At 38.0% G+C, this 21,338-nt stretch overlaps 1 protein-coding gene across 3 annotated transcripts; it reads left to right on the top strand.

Moving 5' to 3' along the window:
- Positions 1–602: 602 nt before the first annotated feature.
- Positions 603–10,622, top strand: LOC139137480 (SPRY domain-containing SOCS box protein 1-like). 3 transcript variants are annotated; one of them, XM_070705613.1, is made up of 3 exons: positions 603–816; positions 5,330–6,191; positions 7,891–10,622. In XM_070705613.1, the coding sequence occupies exons 2-3, from the start codon at positions 5,498–5,500 to the stop codon at positions 8,016–8,018; spliced, it is 822 nt and encodes a 273-aa protein (XP_070561714.1). In that variant the 5' UTR covers positions 603–816; positions 5,330–5,497; the 3' UTR covers positions 8,019–10,622. The 3 variants fall into 3 exon arrangements, with proteins under 3 accessions (XP_070561714.1, XP_070561715.1, XP_070561716.1); XM_070705614.1 differs by lacking the exon at positions 603–816 and adding an exon at positions 1,163–1,420; XM_070705615.1 differs by lacking the exon at positions 603–816 and adding an exon at positions 4,759–5,128.
- The last annotated feature ends 10,716 nt before the right edge of the window (positions 10,623–21,338 follow it).

Genomic DNA, 21,338 nt, shown 5'->3' with positions numbered 1-21,338 from the left:
TGTTGGTAGATGGGCAGACATCGCTTTATGATGTAATTCAACTACGACATTACCATCAGAAATTATTCATCTAGTTCTAAGGTTTCGTTTCCCATCCATCCAGCCAAGTATGACGAGCGACTGTTTTACCTCCATACCACGATTACGATATAAATTCACGCTCCAAATTTCAAGTAAATGCAATCGTCACATTACCAAATCGTGACAAAACAAAATCTTCTAGCGTTAACGAGAATTTGGGGTCAGACGGTGAATAATTGCTGGTGCGGGTCATAGTTAACTATTTGGATGTTGTGGCGGTTTTTGAAAACAACTATACAAGGCTTTTGTGTTTTTCCATTGCATGTACGTAGAATTGACTACGTCTCTGCTTAATGTTATGACGTCATGGAGTAGAGTAGTCCTTTGCAGGGGTGTTAGCATGAAGACTGAGGGACCAACAGAAATGTCGCGTTTGCAACAAAGTATGGAAGCTGAAAAGTGCGATATGTCATACTTTATATGATTAAAAGTTATTTAGCGGTGCTTATGAATATGTTTCTCCAATACTTTAAGTTTAGGGAGTGCCTCATTTTAAAAAAGGAAGGGCTATGGTAGCTACCACAGTCACGTGACGTCCTGCCTTGACCTGCTGCGCCATATTGGTTTTGTTTTCTTCCTACGGGTCCTTGAGTTATCCATTTATTGTCGGTATTTTATTGAGTGGCCACGTTCGGTACCGCCAGATTTTTGTACAAGACAGCTAATATCACAGGGCTGACGGGCTTAGTCCATTTTAAAGTCATTTACATCAACCAGACACCAACGTTCTTTTGTGTAAGTACATCTTCGCTTAATTCAGTGTTTTACTCGGTGAAATTTTGTTCACGTACGCTCGGATTTTTCACATTCAATGCTTATTTTTTGCATTTTTTTGTTTGAAAAGAATTATTTTTCAAAATTCCGATCACTTTTAAGCGTACTCTTTCTTCATCTCCCCATTTTTCCATGAGATGTTTTGTTTAAGTTCTTTTGTGGTAAAAATATCGGCATTTTTGCTTGTAAGCGGAGAGTTAACAGCTGGAGAGGGGCTTTCCTTCTTTTTTTTTTTGTTGTTCGTTGCTGACGAAGAACACCGAAAATACCCGGCGAAATATGTCATTTCTGAATTCGGATTTTTTCTGAGTCAACATATTCACTCAGGAGTATCTCCGAGATTAATTTGACTCGGTTTCTGCTGTTTTAACTGCTGTATATGCCATGAGCTTCAAGAACGTCGCCGTAGTTATACGTTGGCTCATTCATTGTCGAGTGTCTTCTTTGTCCTCGGTTCGTGATCAATATGCATACGTACTCTGTCCAAATCAACACACCCAAGACGGGTCACTTCTGAATCAGCGGTAAAGCGTTGGAATTCTGCGTAGGCTAGTCTGACAGATAGGCAAGTTCCCGTCATTGTCCTACAACACAGTTAAGAGAAGAAAATTTAGGGAAATGATTTTTTTATCATGTGATTTTTTTTAGTCGGCTTTTCACATAGCTTTCGTTGTAAATTCGGTTGACCTCGGTCAATTACGTACAACCTTTATTCGTGCCAAGTACATCTCCAAGGTCGATATACACCTTAATTCACGTATTGAATTGATACTTCTATTGTCAGTAGCTCACATTTGAAACTTTTTTTTGGTAGTTTTGTGTGATTTTCCCCTGTGTGTCGAGTAATTGAGAACTAGGGCTTCCCACCGTAACAGGAAAACGAATAATCACCGTGGCCATGCTGGACTTCCTGTGATATACTATAGCCATGTCGGCGTGCCAATCTTTTATGTAAACATGTAAACAAGTCCTTGTGTTGGGGCCACATGATGCCAATGCGCTTTATTCAGTGTTCAGATTCCAAGGCCACATCACTGATTCTGTTCTGATTAGGTAAAGAAATTCAATAATATGTTTTCCCTAAAATGAAGGCCTCGTGACTATGCTTCTCGTGGAAGGTAAAATGTGTAAACATAATATAACAGAACACTTTTAATGGCATTTTTTAAAATTCGTCTAAAAAATCCATGCAATGACATACCAATTGCTGTATACAGTTAGTTGTTACTGGGAACATGTGTTCCATGCGTTAAGGAAATATGTTGAAAATAGATATGCTAATTCAATTATCAAGTTGAGGGGGTTGTGTCATATGGGTCCTTTGTAGCCCCTGTCTTCTTTTGTCTCTTATTTCAGCCATATGGATATTTTGCAACTTCATGTTCAATAACATATTTGTGTGTCATTGTAAGTCCCCCTCCCAATCCTGTGGAAAACATCTTATTGATAGCAATATATTTATATGTATTCCTTCTGTATGAGCAGTGTGGTCAAGCTGTTTTAGAGAATTTTGTAAACAAGAACACAGTTCTTTGAAATTATAATCAACCAGGCCAAGTACAGTAACTATGTCACTCTATGAGTGAATAATATTTTGATCCATGATGGAAAATGTCATTTCTTTCCACTGGGATGTGATTGACTTATTTTAACATTGTTAACCTGAATTCCACGGATACATATTGAGGACACACTGGGAAGGCAGTGTTGAGATTCAGTTTTGTTTATACTGTCTTTAACTAGTTTTTTGCTTTCCATTTGTAAACAAAAATGAAAACATTTAGGATAAAGTGGTCATATTTTGCGGAAACCATAGCAACATTGAGATTTTTCGACAACTGCGTTTGATAAGAGGATTCTGTGCTAGCATTGATGCATCAAAACAACATCTCCCATATTGTGAGTGGATGGAGTGAACGGTTATCTTCATTGTGTCGTGTTCACCCGATCAGAAATTGACTCATAAATAATTTGCTGAAGCAGGATCTCATGCGTAGTGGAGACTGTGTGCTGTTTTGTTTGTCATTCAGTGCATGACATCCTGTTGACTCCAACACATAAAGTGTTTTGTTTATACTGAAGGACTACACATCAGAATGAGAATGTTGTTACATCATTAGTAATAGGTGTATGAACTCTACCCCTCCCCAGTTAATATTAAACAAGCATATTGTAGTGTCAATGCACTCAATCAACAAACTCGGAGTGAATAGTTCAATATCCTTGTGTAGAGGCCATAGATACACTCTCAGTGGCATAATGCCAAGTGATTTTAAAACCACCGAAACATGTTGTAAACATTTACATTCTAGTCGCGTAAAAATCAGTCTTTGTAAAGTCATAGGTGCAATACAAAATAAATATTCTTGATGTTAATCCATGACAAGTTATTTGAAATTCTGCTTTGTCGGGTTTTGATAGGGTTTTGATAGTGGAAGGCGTGTGTTTTTCATCAGATTCATCGTTTGGCAATCAAATTCTGAATTTCAGAGTCAGCACAAAAGGCAGCATTATCTCCATAAATGTAATCCTAAAATTCTTCCCAGAACTAAAATTCCTCTGATGTTACAAAGCAGTTAATACTGTGTTTACTGGCCTTTAGTCATTACTGGTGTTTATCAGAAAAAGTGTGAATTCTATTATGTATTACATGAATATAGGTAATACAGTGGCAATATTTCTCATGACAGAGAGGATTGGTCCTTTGTGTTGCGTGTAATTTCTTCCTACCAGCATTCTTATTAATATTCACCAACACAAGGTGATAGTCTGCTGCTTTTGTTCGACTCCATTATTGGTGAATCCCATATGTGCTGTATGCAGGTCATTAGTGGTGTTGAACCAAATGGTATAGAATCTTCATATGTTTGTCACTGTCAACAAAAGCATCCATTATGGATTATGTGTCAGTTTATGGCATAAGGATGATATTTGGAGATTTTATTGGGCATGATGTCAGATACAATATTTTTAGTCTTTATTTATATAATGAATTCGCTGATGAATTTCCATAGCAACAAACAGTTTTTCTCTTCACATATCAGTGCCAGTCAGTTTCCTTCTCAGAAGTCCATATGTGACCCAAGAAATAATATTCAATACATATTATTAGATGTCTTGTGAAATTTCATTCACTTCTGATGACCTCCAAATTATTTCCCATCAGTGCCAATTATACATAACATGGTTCAGAGAAGTTTGCAGATACCAATCATATGTGAAGGTGCTGTTGCCCCAGTAGAATGCAAATTCAGTTAATTCATTGGATCTTGGGAAACACAGTCATCGTTTTCTTTGACCTTGTCACATTATTATCGATCATGATAAAGCAGATGTGGTCTGCTCATCAATATATTGGACACATTCAAACGGCAATGTCATTGAAGATGTATTGATAATTCATCCTTCATGGTCCTGTCATAATCATAAGATGTTGAAGGTCTTCTCTTTCCCTCCCCGCAACCAATTCTACGAATTGTCCAATTATAATCACAGTTCTAATTATCCTTTCAGGGAGGCGATAACGAACAACCTTCTTAATCAATGTAGGGATTTTTTTTTAGGTCAGTTTATTTGCAGTCATCGCAGCTGGCTGGCTAGAGAATAAATCAGTGTCTCAACTTCCAAGCAAGGTCAAAGATGTTCAACCAATGTCAGTCACATGAACTGTCCTTAAGGCCTTTTCATCATGATTTCCTGGATGTGTACCAGTCTAAATTCAAATCAGAGTAGCCTAGTAGAATAACTGGAGGTGGCTTTGTTGTTTATGTCGCTGTCCATGGCACCCAATTAGATTCTGATGTCACACATTCCATTGTGTACGTGTTACTAGTGTTGCCTTCCATCAGTTGAATTAGCATTCATATGGCACAAAATCCCTTTTTTAAGAGAGAGAGAGAGAGCGAGAGATTAACAAAATATGTCAGCGGGGAAGGAGGGCTTGAATTCTCGTTGTTGGAAAATAGAACGTGTCTTCTTTCAATGTGCCATGCCCATAGATTAACACTCAACTCTGGTCAAGGTCAGCCCTAGTTGTTATAAGGACACACTCTATTCTTAGTTCATGGCTAAACTTTTGAACTGTACACGTTCTGTAAGGCAATATACATCACGGTAGCTGCCAGCTGTTAGGGCCAGTATCGCGCTCATTTTGAGCCTGTACTCTCTTTTGAAAACAGTGATTCTATTGTTGTCGCGAGTGGGTTTCATCAGCAGACTGTGTTCAAACACACCTTTCTGTGTGAAAACGCGGCGCAGGCACAGTCATTCAACGGTGTGTGTAACCTTCATGTCCTAATAGCTGTGTCCTTAAGTCTGAATGAAGCCCGTCACTCATTTATGATGGGATTTATAGACTGGAATTTTGTTCCCACAAAGACAGGAAATTCATGTTCCTTTTTATGATGGTTAGCCGTCTTCTTACATATCATCCTCAATCATTAACCTTTTGTTGTCATTTCTTCATTGGTTACAGATTTTCATAACAGTCTGGCCATCCAGTCCGGATCAAGTGACCCTGATAAGAGCCAGATTCTCCTTGACTGCAGACAACAAAAGGTGCAAGTCACACACGTAGTACAGGCCAGCCCAGTCGCCGTACTCCACGTCCAACTCAAAAGAGCAAGCCATTCCTGATGCAACTATGGGCCAGAAAGTGTCAGGTGGTATAAAGACAATTGCAAGAGAACCAGTCTACAAGCCGCTGAACAAGGACTACATATTCAGTATGGATTTTCATAAACCCAGTCGACTAGATATCCTCCTAGATATGCCTGCAGTGTCCAAAGATGTCCAAATTAAACACTCGTGGAATGAGAATGACAGATCGTTGAACATTTTCGTCAAAGAGGACGACCCGTACACTTTCCATCGCCATCCAGTCGCACAAAGTACTGACTCAGTAAGGGGTAAACAGGGATACACGAGGGGACTTCACGTATGGGAAGTCTGTTGGAATACACGTCAGAGGGGTACGCATGCCGTGGTCGGAGTCGCGACGAAATCGGCCCCATTACACTGTGTGGGTTACCAGTCGCTTATAGGAAGTAACGGAGAATCGTGGGGATGGGACCTCGGCAGGAATAAACTCTATCACGATGTGAAAACCAATCCTGGAACGACGTATCCGGTTCTGTTGAACTCCGATGAAAACTTTGTTGTCCCAGATAAATTTCTTGTTGTGCTTGACATGGACGAAGGAACACTGAGTTTTGTTGTAGATGGACAGTATCTTGGAATTGCATTCAGAGGACTTAAAGGAAAGAAATTGTACCCAGTAGTCAGTGCTGTTTGGGGACACTGTGAAATTACTATGAAATACATTGGAGGTCTTGATCGTAAGTATTGGATTTTTCTTTGCAATCCTAGGGGGCCTTATCCAACGCTAATGAACATTTACAATTTTTATTGATTTTAATATTGGTAGAATCTTCAAAGAATAAATAATTAGTGTGTAGTGCAACATGCGCTTAGAAGGATCATTACTGTTTTTGCTGCACATGGAAATATTGAGCCCAAAAGATTAAGTGATCTTGATTCTGGAAGAAAAACGTTTTTCATGAATCTAAACACATAGAAATTGCTTCCCAATTTTCATCAAAATAGATATGCATTGTTTGCAGCAAGTACAGGGAGTGTGAAATAAAATGTACAGGCTTTCATGCAAAAATAATCAGAAAAGTAGAGTTAAAATAGCTGTATTGCAGAAGTCAAAGGCTTGACAATGATTATCCCCAGTTGTGTTACTCAGGTCAAAATTGTAATAATAGATGTTTTGGATTGTCATTCAGTATACAATCTGCTTATTTTCCCCATTTAAGACTTCAAAGTCTCTCCCATTTCAACCGTTGACTCCAAAAATTGAAGAATATTGTGATGTTTTGGGGAAAGCTGTTCCATTAATAATCAGGAATTTGGCATGGTGTTGATAGCACAGAAGGCCGGGATGTAAAATTTTGATAGTCAACATATGTTCACCAAAGTACAGTTGAGCACTGGATCAATTTAAAACTCTGCAGTTATAAATAATAGCCAAGCATTTGTAAAAGTACATTGAATGATTGCAGTTTAGGTTGGAAATATTTAATTTGAAAGACAAACTTTTAACAGGACCATATTGATTATGCACCAGTATTTATAATAAACTCCCTGGGGAAAAGGCTTGAACCTAAATAAAAATTCTCCTTACCAGTGAATATTCATAAGCTTGGTACATAATCCCTGGATTGCCTATTTTCAGCGCAGTTGAAAATGTATTCAAAGCTGTACAGCTGGTCAAAGTTCAACACATTTCTTATCCCCAATGATTTGAAATTAAATCTCTAAAATGGCAAGGATGGATCAAGCTGTATATAATACGAGTGTTAAAATCTCTACTTGGTTTCTGCCTGAGAAAGTTATTAGTGCTGGTCACAGTACATATAAATGGAACACCACAGGCAAAGGTGGAGACACTCTGCCATCTGATTCCCAGCTTTTTTTGATGATAACAATACAAACATGCAAATATTTGACAATTTACATGTTAATGACTCTTGACATCATATTGTCATTCTGTGGTAAACTAGACTTGTGTTCAGTTGTCATTTTCTGGTAATTTTGTTGCTCTCTCCACTGACAAAATTGTTTGCATGTTGCACTTGACCAGGTAGAAAAAAAATTATATATTTTGGATTTCTGGCAAATAAGTAGTTGCCTTTCCCTTTCTGTAGTTTAAGCTGCAAAAATTTGTTCTAGTGCATTGCTGTGTGTTCAAACATTAGATGAAAAGTAAATAGGTGAACTGCAAATTTAAAAACTAGACAAGTGAAACGTACAAAAAAAATCCATATTGAAAATTGTTGATCATATAAAACAAGCACTTACCTACAAAAGCTGTTGTATGATAGGATTTCAATTGAAATATTACAACTGAAATGGAAGCCATTTAAAAAATAAGTATTGAAAGTGTCTTGCATACTTGATTAGATTTTAGAAGTTTGAATTATGAAAATTTGTTTCCTCTCTAACAGAAACTTTTCTTCTTTTCCATTGCAGCTGAACCTTTGCCTCTCATGGATCTTTGTAGACGTGCAATCCGTGTGTCAGTAGGTAAAGAGAGACTTCACAAAGTCTACGACCTTCCTCTGCCAACAGTACTCAAAAACTACCTTTTGTATCAGTGAAACATCAACAGTCGTCCATCCGTCATGTTAGAACTACGTAAAACTACTGGGGCCACACAATACATCGACTACACAACTATTCGGAGTTGTTTTTGCTCACTCCTCATGTGGACACCGTCGTAACAAGGAGTTCAGACCTTTTGTGTTCTGAAAGAACTACATATTTGTGTGTTGATCGCACTAATGAAAAAAAAGCAACACAACATCAGGAGATAATGTACCCAATGCCAGCGCCGTGTACCGAATACCATATGAAGACTTGTGTACCCATGGACGTTAAGTTGTAATTGGGAACCTAAACAGCCAATGTGAATGCTTTTACAAATTTTTGTCAGGAACTACTAAATAATATTGCACATGTACTGTCTTAATTTATGAGAGAGAGAGAGAAAAATTGCAGTACTGAAAGTCCACTATACTTCTAAAGATTTTATCGTATGATCCCAAAATGAAATTCCTATATATAATTCAATTTATAGTTGTGAATTCATCATAGGAGGAAGACAAAACATAAAGAATCAAGTTTTGAAAATTCCCAAAAGGGGCATTCTTCCGTATAAATCTCGTTCAAAAATATTCCAAAACCACTTCAAAAGCGGTGCTTTTTAGGACATATGATCTTGACAAATCCTTCCAAAATTTTTAGAGGACTGACTTACCAGTTGGCTTGTGTTTACCTGATCAGCATCCTTTGTGAGGCTATTATTACTGTATTACATGTTCAGTTTTTATATTTTATTTTATTTAAGTATGATACGCCAGGGCAGTGCTATGCAAGGTTTTGACAGTCGAATGTTTAGCAAGACAATGAAGATGACCAAAAATATCACCAACAAGGCTGAACTTGTTTTCGCTACTGCTCCAATTTTTGTAAATGTGTACTTTTTATTGTAATGATGCGGTCAGGTCAGTCTCCAAGTCAGCTCATTGTAACTGGTGCAATACTGTATTTTGTATATAATGAAGAAGAAGAAAAAAAAACTGGTTCATCCAGTTTATTTTACACTCATTTTGAAATTTTGCCATTTTTTAGGCATAATCTGTCTGAAATGATTTTGTACCAGAAATGTTGACCAATATGAGCTGCCTATCATAGAATATCATAGTCATAATTTCAACGCCAACAATTTAGCAGAGTGATTGTTTATTTCGTACCGTATCTTACAAATTGAAATTTCTACATAGAAAACAATGATACTGTACTTTTTCCTGACTAAAATTTTGTGAATTTGGATCTTTTAATGTGGTGTTTCAAAATTCCAAATAGTTTTTAATCTACAATAAGGTAGCTGTATAAACCAAATTGCATAACTTATAACAATGGCAAATTCAATGTAATATCCACTAAAATTCAATTTATTCAACAAAAATGATAATATTTTCATTGCCAGTAACTCATGGGGAGGGGTGGGGAGAAAGGAAGAGGGGTCAGCGACTTTTCTTTGATGCTTTTGTAGAATCTAGTCCAAAATCAAAAGAGGAGTACACCTACATTGTCTGTGCGCAGACTACAAGATTTCCTGTTATGTAATGAATGTTAGGCCAGTCTGCTGTCTAATAGATTGTTCACTCATTACATCGCCTAGAAGACTGGGAATATTCTACTGATATTTAATTTCTCATTTCCTGGTGCTTTTTTGAAGGAAATATCGACGAATGCAAATATGATATACAAGTGGCATATTTTTGTAGATCGCAAAAAATTGTGTACCCAGTTCAGGAAAAAAGAAACCCATCACATAAGAAAATTTTGTCACTATTCAAGTCAACACTTTTATCGGGGCATATCAGCTTTTAATCGTGGTTACAAAAATTACGTTGAAAATTTATTTAATTTAATCTTCCACAAGATTAGTCATTCTCTCTCTGGCTCTCCTGTAAGCATCAGAATGGTGCAGCCCCCCCTCTCAGGGTCAATGACCTCACGGGTGGTGATGTGTGGGTGGGTGTCTCTGAGCATGTGCAGTAGAACTGACATCCAATCTTGACTCATCCTGTTCGGACAGATTTCAAAATGGTGTATCATCCAGCATTGACTTCAAACTTAAGCTTTTTCTGTGTCATAAAAGCGACTATTATTTATACAGCTAAGACTAAGTCTGATATTTTGTTTCTGTCAAATATCATGTATTTTTTATCTTAAAAAGGAATAATTTATAAGAATCATAACCTGACCACTGGGTGTGATCCACCTTTCGCAATGTACATACAATGTAATTTGCATTCTTCCTGTTCATAAACGTCAGCTGTAGACTTGACAAAGACAGAGGATATCCTCTTTGTTACAGTAGAATAATGGAGGAGATTTTGTCTGTCTAACAAAGCAAGCAAGTGGTCAATTCACACGGCAAAAATACCAGATGTCCAAAACATACCAAGGAGGGTGCACCTAGTCTTCAGGTTGTGACATTTTTTTCACAGAATGCAATTTGTTGGACTTAAACTATTATTATTTTTTTTATAAAGGGGAGATACTATTAGAATTACAGTACCTGTCAGGCGTCTGTATACTTGTATGTAGTTGTATCGTGTAGGATTCGTCATACTTAACCACTGTGAACGTTTTAGAGCTTATTTAATAAAGATTTGTTGTATGGAACAGTATATGATGAGTTTTCAGTCTTGATTTCAAGGAGTAGGATGTTTAAGTGTGTGTGTGTGTGTGTGTGTGTGCTGTAAAGCTGAGTATGCAACGTGTGTTTGTATCAACCGTGATTGGAGTGTGGTTGGTATGGGTGACTGACTCACGATGTACATTTTGAAACCAAGGTTCCATATATAACGCCTCTTGTGTATACAGCTGAATCAAAGCTATGTCTTGGAGTTCCTTGTAACTTTCCTAAGGCAATAACATCTTTGTTATAGGCCCATATTACTGCCTAAATGATAATTACATCTGACATCGTTGGCAATTCCTAAAGTTTTAGTAGTCTAGTTCCCGTATTGAACGATTCAGTTCAAAGATTTCTGAAAGACTAGGCAACTCGGTTCCCGGTCTCAGGAATTTCTTGAGTATTGTTAGAATTCACTGAAAACAGGTACAGCACAGATCAAAAGTCTTGATGATGCAGCTTCATAGATTTTTTTGCATGTGGTTTGTGAAAACTGATTTGCACCGGCCACAGTGCTGCCGAACCGGCTTCTACTCAATTCACACCTGTCCCAGGTACGAAACAATAAATGTCAACGGCTTAGGGGGTACAAAGTGTAAGAAATCAGTCCCATGAGCAACTGTGATAATGGCAATTTGTTGTATTATTAGGGGCATCTTGTGCATTTTGTTAGGAGATTTTAAGACTTCCGTCCAACATATAATACTCTTTTCATATTCATGACACTTGACACGTTACTGTGCACGCCGCGCCGGACATCTCAGAGACTGGGTGAAAGTTTGTCTCTAAGACAGAGTTAAAGAGCGCCCTCGTCTCAACTCCCACATTGTTCGATGTGTAAATTTCTAAAGACTATCTTTAATATCAATTTTATATATCTGCGATTCGAAAAGTGTTTAAAATTACGTCAGGGTAACGTTTAATCTTATAATCAATGGCAAGTCTATAAAAGGATGATGGGAATATCGGCCTGAATAATCCAAACGACCAGGAATTCCACGCAGCTTCAAAATTAGTTACTGACGAGTAAACAACAGCCTACAGGCAGCGAAGGTGGAGTGAGTCATACAATAGCCAAGACTCATCTGCTATGTAGAAAAAACAAAGAGAAAACATTTATAAATAAGCTAGGTGGGGGGTTACGAGAAAACCGTAATAATATTCTTGGATAAATGAGTGACCGACCACAAGCAGACAATACGGCAACTCATACGTTACCCCCCGTAATGGAGTTATTTATAGCTAAATAATTTACGTAATTGCGTGCCATCCAACCTGAAAGCAGGTCAGTGCGGGTGACAACACGACTAAGAAGCTAGGCTTGTGGGTCGACCCTTACTAATTGTGAAGGAAAGGTAATTATGTTCATGCCATCACCAATATCATTATAAAGCGACATTTTGATGTTCAGAAATAACACTGTTCTGCATTTATCCACCGGCTTTTGTTCTGACGAAACAAATGTGTCGCCAAAATTCCGTATATGAGAGAGAGAGAGAGAGAGAAGAGAGAGAGGAGAGAGAGAGAGAGAGAGAGAGATTGGTCATTCTGGCCCAGCGTCAAGGTCAAATGGATTATCGAAGCTAAGTCGGTGACGGTACGCTATACAGGCAGTATCTATGGACCTCTGTAATGACCTTTCAAGCATACTCTGTATCGGTCATTGAAAATTACAAGGTGAACTAACAAAAGTATAGGAAAAACAGGCATAATCTCATCATTATGAATATGCAAAATTGTGAACCTAGGTTATATATAACACTCATTACTTATATTACAAAGTAATGTCTGATATCTGTTGCATCCTGCAATCCTGCAATCTTCAGCCAGCGAGCGAGAGAGAGAGAGAGAGAGAGAGAGAGAGAGAGAGAGAGAGAGAGAGATGGCTTTCCTCATAGTATGCATGCCCAATATTTCTGGTAATCCAAAATAATTTCTGTAGGACTATTCTCTAAAAATTCCCCATCGTCCGCTTGCACGGGTTCCTAGTCCCTCGCCGGAGTATTTTTGCATTCTGAGATTTTCGACCGAAGGCAAAAATACTCCGGCGGGGGACTAGGCTACGATCAGCCAAGGAAAAACCCCGAAATAGTTGAAGTCTTTAATACTCACGTTTTCTGCCCTTCTTTCAACACGTACTAACACAGTTGTCCTTAGAACACGCTGCCCAATACTTTGTGTCTCTCATCACGATGCATTCCTTGTCCGAGTCCCACTCTGACACAGTTCATGTAAGATATATGATCTATATTTCGCGTTTATCACCTTTACTTTAAACAAAACTTTAATCTAACGACATTCTCTCGTCTCGTCTCGTGTAATTTAATGAATATACTGTAAGTATTGTTCGACCTATTACAATTACTCTTCCGTCTACGTTATGTAGATCATTTTATTGTATAGATGTATATATATATATATATATATATATATATATATATATATATATATATATATATATATCACGCAAGATTCATATATATATATATATTATATATTATATATATATATCACGCGAGATTCATATATTATATATACATATACAACATACATACATACATACATACATACATACATACATACATACATACATACATACATACATACATACATACATACATACATATCATCACTCACATTAATTATATGCAATGATCAAACTGATGTTGATACATAAAAATACTTTGGCAAATGAGAACTATATAATGACATAAACACTATTACGAGGAGACTGACCTTGAATTTATGGCAAGGAAATTTCGTGAATCTCGCGTGATTTGAACAAACGTTTTGACCTACTCACTGAAATTTATCTGTCGACAGCATAAGTCAAGTTCTCGCCTTTATGAGACCCTTGAGATGGCATTGACGCAGTCGATAAAAATACTACGGACAAAGTATATAGCTTTAATCGCGGCGCTTTTCCTTGGCCTTGCAATCATGGCTGAGGAATCGTGACCAAGCTATATTTTCAGTTCGCGCGCAATTTCCAGTGTGCAGACGATGACCTTCTGAACGTCCTTGCGACGTTATTTGCATGTTTTATAGGCCTCCTCAGACATAAATTGGAAAGTAGGATAAACCTTAAAACTGTTTCTCCTATTGTTACATTTTTTATGATCATGCCGGTATTATGAATATGGTAAACAATGTGATATTTTCATCTTTGCGTCCGTCGACCGTCACGTTACAGGTCTGTCGACCTGGTGCATAGTCAGCATAGTGCTCGTGCATGTGCCGACTGACGTGCAGGTTGCCTGCATCATGTAGACATGCAGGCATGATGTATGACTGTGTACACGATTGTTATATGGCCGTTGAACATCCCCCACTTTGCCTTCCATGTACTACCACCTGTTGATTGTGTGGTATAATTATGCAAGAAGGTGCAGTGTACAGCATCACCGCCACCAACCATTGAAAGGCGTCTCTATTCATAACACTTGCCATATGTACCGGTTTTTATACAGGCACATGTGTTGGGCTATGAACGTTACTGGGGTCTATGCATAAGTATGTTACGATTACGACAGAGTGGTATCCATGGACAGAAAGTGACGTATTTTAAAACAAGAATTGGTATCGATTAATACCTCTCTCTCTCTCTCTCTCTCTCTCTCTCTCTCTCTCTCTCTCTCTCTCTCTCTCTCTCTCTGTATGTATATATGTATGTATGTATGTATGTATGTATGTATGTATGTATGTATGTATGTATGTATGTGTATTTGTATATATATTATTATATTGTTGTTGTTGTTGTTGTTGTTGTTGTTGTTGCAGTCGTCGCCATTGTTGATGTTGTAGTGTTGATGTTATTGTTATTATCATGTGAAAGTTTCATGCCAATGCCACTTATTGTTTCGATTATGCTTTTTATATAATTGTCTTATTAAAATCATTAATTAAGCTTAATCTTGTTTTGTCACTATAATTCATACTATTATTACTGCCTGCGCGCAGCAGAAGAATGGTTTGTGAAGACAAAACAACATTTTGTGATTGCAGCAATCCTGCAGCAAATTCGCTTTAAAAATTTGAGATCTAAAAAATCGTGTGCAATATGGCAAATTTTATACAAAGGGGCGCGCAAGTTTCACTCGTCCTTAATTAACCCACGTGCATCATGCACACGTTTGAACGTGGATTTTAAAAAGCGGTCATGTTTGTCCTCTCCAAACTCAACACCTCTTGCCTATATGTATACCAACACTTAAGTTCCATAATAGACCTCAATTCTTTCTCAAACGTTTCGTTGAAAAGATCGTTCTAACCTTGCTGTGTTGTCGAGCGCCCTTGATTGGGGCAATGTTACAGTCGCCAATCGTCATGGGGCTGGAGACCTAGGTTATTAAAACATAGGAAAAGGTCAACAAGGCGGCGCCGAAATGTTCTGCCGTTCTCCAAAGGTGACAAAGCAGTTAATTCGTAATGTCAATTGTCATTGGTTGATGGCCTGTCAGTCAATCGTCTTATTAGCATGACAGCCAATCAGATACTGAGTCTATGGTTCTTATCGTCTGTTTAAAGCCCCATTAGCGTTATCATTTTGCATTATCTTTTCGATGACATGGGTTAAAATCAAATGCAGCTTATGCAAAAGTGATTACCAAAGTAACTCACAACTTCGACTTTAACGGTTGAACAATTTTCGAGTGGCAACTCAAATATGCTCGTTGTATGCCTGCTTGTAAGCGCATTAATGTAATCGACCGAATCAAGGACCAAGAGTTTGAATACTGATATTTTCAAAGACAACATGGAGTAATGTCAGGATTCCAAAACATATCTCTCGGCATTGGAAGGGCTGTTTTTGTAAATAATTGCAAAATTATACCGCTGATAGGACTTTAAAACATAGACCCCCAGGCGATGGCAAAGATCGATTTGACAAGTTTCGAAAGTGAAAGTGAAAGCCTTAAGAAGCAAACTTATGAAACTTATGAAACTAGGGATCACCTAGCAAATATTGCCACCAGAGAAACTTGAAGAAATTACTCAAGATTTACCGATCTTGATATTCAAAAATGACCACCATCCCTCTAATAACTATAGGGGAAAAAAATAAAATGTTCGGAAAACTGAGACGGTTATAATTTTTCCTTCTCCAAGGTCTTTAAAATGAACCTAGAAAACCATTGGAAAAAATGAGAGTCTGAATATTTGTCCCCGAGGCACATTCTATTTTAATCGGCTTCTATTTTAATTACACATCCATATTTTTCGAGATAAGAAGACAGCATATAAACACATCTCATCACTTTTTGGGTGGTCCACACATAAAAACAAAGAGTCTTTTCGATACAATTTGCGATAAGAAAAACCGATACAGAACAGCGAGCGCAACACAGTGTTGTTGTGTGTTGTTTTTCCACCGGAAAACGGGAGAATTTTATTACTTTCCTATGGTTTTTAATGGTGGAATGAAACAATTAGTAATAACAAATGTTGTGCATATTGCAGTAATTTCATCGATAACCAGCGCTGCGTCTGCGCACACTCAAGTATGAGGGAAGATAAAAGAGATGCTGGATACAATTAATGACGACGGCCGGTGTTTACACTAATCGAACCTTCAAAATATCATATGCGACGCTTACTACTCCTCGAATCTATTTAATCAAATAATATACCCTGGTAAACTTCTGTGGACAGGTAAGGCACACGTCTTCATGACCAGACAACTAGAGTAGATATCAAGCAAGTGTGTGTATGTATATATATATATATAGAGAGAGAGAGAGAGAGAGAGAGAGAGAGAGAGAGAGAGAGAGAGAGAGAGAGAGGATTCTAGACGCCTAGATGCATATAACTACTTTGTACTTGAAGTAATTGAGTAATTAATGGTATATACTACACACACACACACGCACACACACACACACACACACACACACACATATATATATATATATATATATATATATATATATATATATATATATAATATGTGCATCAATATATTATACAACTAATTAACTATACATATATAGATATAGATATATAAATATAAAGTTAATTAGTTGTGTAATATATTGATGCACATATTATATATATATATATATATATATATATATATATATATATATATATATGTGTGTGTGTGTGTGTGTGTGTGTGTGTGTGTGTGTGTGTGTGCATCAATATATTATACAACTAATTAACTATTTATATTCAGCAGTAACCATATCTACTGACGGTGGAGGTCTTTGCTGTCCCAGAGACAGAGTAAAATCGAGAGTGACTACGTTGGCTTCCTGGGATTAATGCTGACATTTATAGGGATTAAGGAAAATGTCAAACGGTTAACTCAGACACGTAGGTGAATACAGTAAAGTCTCTCCTCACCTGGAGAAACATGAAGCCGCAAACTCGATCAACACCGATGTGACGTCATCCAGTGATGCAGCAACACGTTCGCAAATGTGGCAGAACAGGTGTGTGTTTAGTTTGTTTATGCCAATCACAAGCTGTACCTTTTCATGTTTTTTCAAGTCTTTTCTGCTGAATCTGTGCGGTAACAATACTTTTGTCATAATATCATGTCGATTCTGCTAGTTTTTAACTTGCCAATTTAACCTATTGCAGTATAATGATCGATTTATTGTTCACGGCTAAATTTTAATCCGGGCGGGAATTCAGTTTACCAACAAATAAACTATGCGTATATTGTTAAGGCTTACACTTCCGACTTCCGCATGTATGTGCGTCAGGGAGATAAATGTGTGTACAGATTTGTTTTGTAGAACAAAAACGATGGAGATATCATATCGACAGGCCCTAGGCACTTCAAAAATTATTAATACCTTGCGCCACACTGAATGTGTTGGCCAACCGAATTTATACGATGCCGCACACAGAGGCACAGTAGACGTTAACGTTGATATTATTTTATTTTCCTATCTCACAAAATTGCATTTTTCTTCTACATCTTCCAGTGAAGTGAAAAGTATTATGTATTTGCTAAAGCAGTGCACTGTGTACAAAAAGGATTCCAGTCCCGGCTAAAAATCCGCTGTTAACAACCCCACTGGGCAATAGCATGGAGGTTTCCTCCATGGCAACAATTTGTGACTACATAAAAACTCCTGGAAATGCATGAAAAGTTCAGTCTGATGAGCGTCAAGTTCTGTCTGGCATAGTTCGCTGTCGAGCCATTCGCAGTTCTCAAGTTGCAGGACTGCCAGGGTCGCAACACAGGCTTTTAATCGCTAATGTTAGGTGTACCTTGTAAGGCGATGTTTCCGCGAACTCACTCGGCGTGCTGAACCGTGTACTTTTCTACATTTACGCTTCTTCGGTGACGTGTTTGATGTACGTGACTGCGCGGTGTGAGAACTACTGCCCTGTGGCGTTCAACGGGGTAATCTCACTGTGACTATAAAAGTTGTCGCTGTATTTAAAAGGACTGACGGCCTTCGAAGAAACGTGAAATATGGCCTACAGTGTGACGTCACAAAGACGCAACACCGTGAGGTCATGACACGAGCAAGAGCTCTTGGTGTTGGCACGGTCTCATCAGCTCAAGGCGCGGTAGATAGAATAGTTTTTTTTTGTTTGTTTTTTGTGAAACGTGACAACGTTGATCCTTCCCAAAAGGTAATGAGCATTTAAATCGTGAACGGTTGACGGGGAAACTCGGGGTAAAAATATGGTATCATGACCCACTTTATACACTGCGAGGCTGAGTGGGGTCGACGACCAGTGACGACATTGGTTGTCACTGGCTGGACGGGTGTGTTTTACGTCATCGTTGAATAGCATCCAATACATGAGTCCACAGTGAGTCATTTCGTGCGAGGAGCCTGTCCATGTATTAATGTTGACTCAATGCTCGTTCGCTGAAGACAACACTCGTGACAACAAGAGGAATGATGATTAAAAGGACAACAAATCGTCGACACGGAGGAGGTAAAATCAATGTGTAAACAGATAAATCATATTACCGTATCGACGTTGACGTGCTCATAACAATTAAACTGAAGTAGAGTGATCCCTCACGCAAGCGAGAACTGTACAAAAACAAAAACAACCAAATGTGATTGCTGTACAGCTTTTTCTAGTATCCTGGTAGTGTCTTTTACATATGTACCCGCGGTCAACGATTTTTAAAGAAGCGAAACGGCATACATTAGCACCCACGACTTTTGCCCTGCATTGAAGTAGGGAGTGCAGTTAATAGCTTCCGCCACTGACGCTGCAGGGAATGTCATAGCCTGATCCAGAGTTCGTTGACACAGTTTTATTTCAACATATTTATTGAATTAAACTTGTATGTATCAAGGTTGGAATTCCCACAGGTACTTTACGTTTTGAACAGTGTTTGATTTTACTTCTTCAGGCGGACGGTGAAGTGCAGTCAGAAGATATATATATATATATATATATATATATATATATATATATATATATATATATATATATATATATATATATATATATATATATATATATAATATATATATATATATATATATGTAAGTATGTATGTATGTATGTATGTATGTATGTATGTATGTATATGAATTGAGAGAGAGAGAGAGAGAGAGAGAGAGAGAGAGAGAGAGAGAGAGAGAGAGAGAGTGACATAAAAAATGAGAGCACATCAAGTATATTCGGTATCTATTACTCGAGTATCACGCATTAATGCGTGATTCAGATAATAATCAACCTGTCTGATTATTGCGTGAATGCATATAAATTAAAATGAACGGCCTTGACAACGGTTTTGTCATTGTTAACATTTCTCTGTGAGCAAATTATCCTGTTCCGTGAAATGTTCTGCCCGTCCCTTGAGAGACAGAGAGTTGATACAAACACTCGGAATTTTTCTTTCTATGGGTATATGGTCATATGATGACATGAGTGTTTGGTCACGTATATTTGTCCTTATATGTTAAAATATGTGTCTTCACCACCATCATCACCAAAGGCTTTTGTAGTGGGTCACGCTTGACGATTTGAAATCAAACTTCCCCATCCACACATGAAAGAGACCGATATAACACGTGGAAACATGACGTCATGGAACTTTTATCTATGTGGAAACAAAAGCCTTTTAAAGTTATCAGCGTCATTTAAAAACTATTTTAATCTTGTTTTCATATAATTACAATCTAATCCACCCTTGAAATAAATATTCCAGAGTTAGAAAAAAATTCTAAATGTGTCTATAAACATGATAAATGACATTTGGTATACGAATCTTCCCAGAAGGTGATCCACATTAAAGATACGTAACTCTTTACCTTCGTATGGTGGCGCCCTTTCCTTAACCCCACTCTCCAATATTCGCCCAAAGGTTCGGGGTGGGAGGTACATTCGACTCAGCCTACCAAGGCCTCGCCGCTGGACACTTCAGAGAACATTGACAAACTCTACAATTTTCCTTACAAAATTGACGTTGAGGTATCAATAGTCTCCACAGCGGGCCAAATACTCAGTGATGTCAAAAGTTGGCGTTTGCTATAAAATGATGGGTTCAAACAGTATGTATGACGTAGGCCAAAAGTTGTACTTTAAGTTAATTTCAAAGATCAAAAGTACGAATTTTACCATGGCAAAAGTGATCTTCAAAAGTCTGCATTGGGCGAAGAAGGGGTCAAAAATACCGTACACACCTGTTTACCCTTACAATGGGATGGAATACTTGGTATAGAGCGTTATGGCTACCTATGTGAATATGTGCTAGAACTAGCTCTCTTCAAATGTATGTTTCATTGTTAGGCCAGATAAAACAATCTTGTTCATCGCATTTCTTGGACCAAGGTTCAGGAGCGGCGAGCGAAAATTTTATTTTTTTAGGCAAAAGTAAGCGTGGTCCCTCGGACTTTTTTGCCGGGATGCAGACAAGGCAAAATAATCTTTTCCCCTTTTAGGCTAACCAGAAATATCTCAGACAAGATACACTGATACTGGTTATTGAATTCAACACTATATTTTAGACGTCGCTACAACATGTTGACAGAGCTCAGTGCAGGCACATCGAAAATCTCATTCAGAATCCCACATGCCCGTGAAAACCGGACTAAGTGTAGGGCGCCGCCAGCGGCGATACTAAAGTATTTGCAGAAGTATGAATTAGCCGAAATCAAAAAAAAAATTCCATATCAAAGTAGAAGCGGCGATTCCGATGAACAATTTTTTTCTGGCCCTATCGTCATTTGCATTCAAGGAATCATTTCATCGCTTTGCGTATCTGACAGATATACTTTAAATATCAGATCTGAAAGGTGGTTGAATTACAAGAACATACCGTTGCACGCTACTATGCAAGTTTGTGTGCGATATTTAAATTAGAGTTAAATCCTCTCCGTCAGAACGTAATGAGTTCGTCAGGCCAGAGTAACAATGGTCAGGTGCGGTGTTTAGATTATCAACTGTCTTATTGGGAATCGCGAGGATTGCTGAAAACAAAGACACTTCCTGCTACCTGACATAGAGGGCAGTATATGCTCTTGGGTAGTGCCACTGAGGTCCTATGAAACCTCAGGAAACGCTCCTCTGTTCTGATATGGAGGTAATTTAACCCCTATGATTCTGTTAAGAATGCTATGAAGGTGAGGTGCAGTCACTCAACGTGTAGTTCCTCTAAAATGCTGTTCTAACGGTTGAAAGTAAATGGCACACCGAGCCCTCTTTGTCATGTCCTCTCTCCAAACAGTGAGGGTGCTCTTTCATTAAGGTAGTATGCGCCTTAGAGTCAAAGATG

Source organism: Ptychodera flava, chromosome 7, assembly GCF_041260155.1.
Source record: "Ptychodera flava strain L36383 chromosome 7, AS_Pfla_20210202, whole genome shotgun sequence".
Lineage (NCBI taxonomy): Eukaryota > Metazoa > Hemichordata > Enteropneusta > Ptychoderidae > Ptychodera > Ptychodera flava.
Note: the sequence above shows the minus strand (reverse complement) of the source record. Positions and strands in the feature narration are given on the sequence as shown.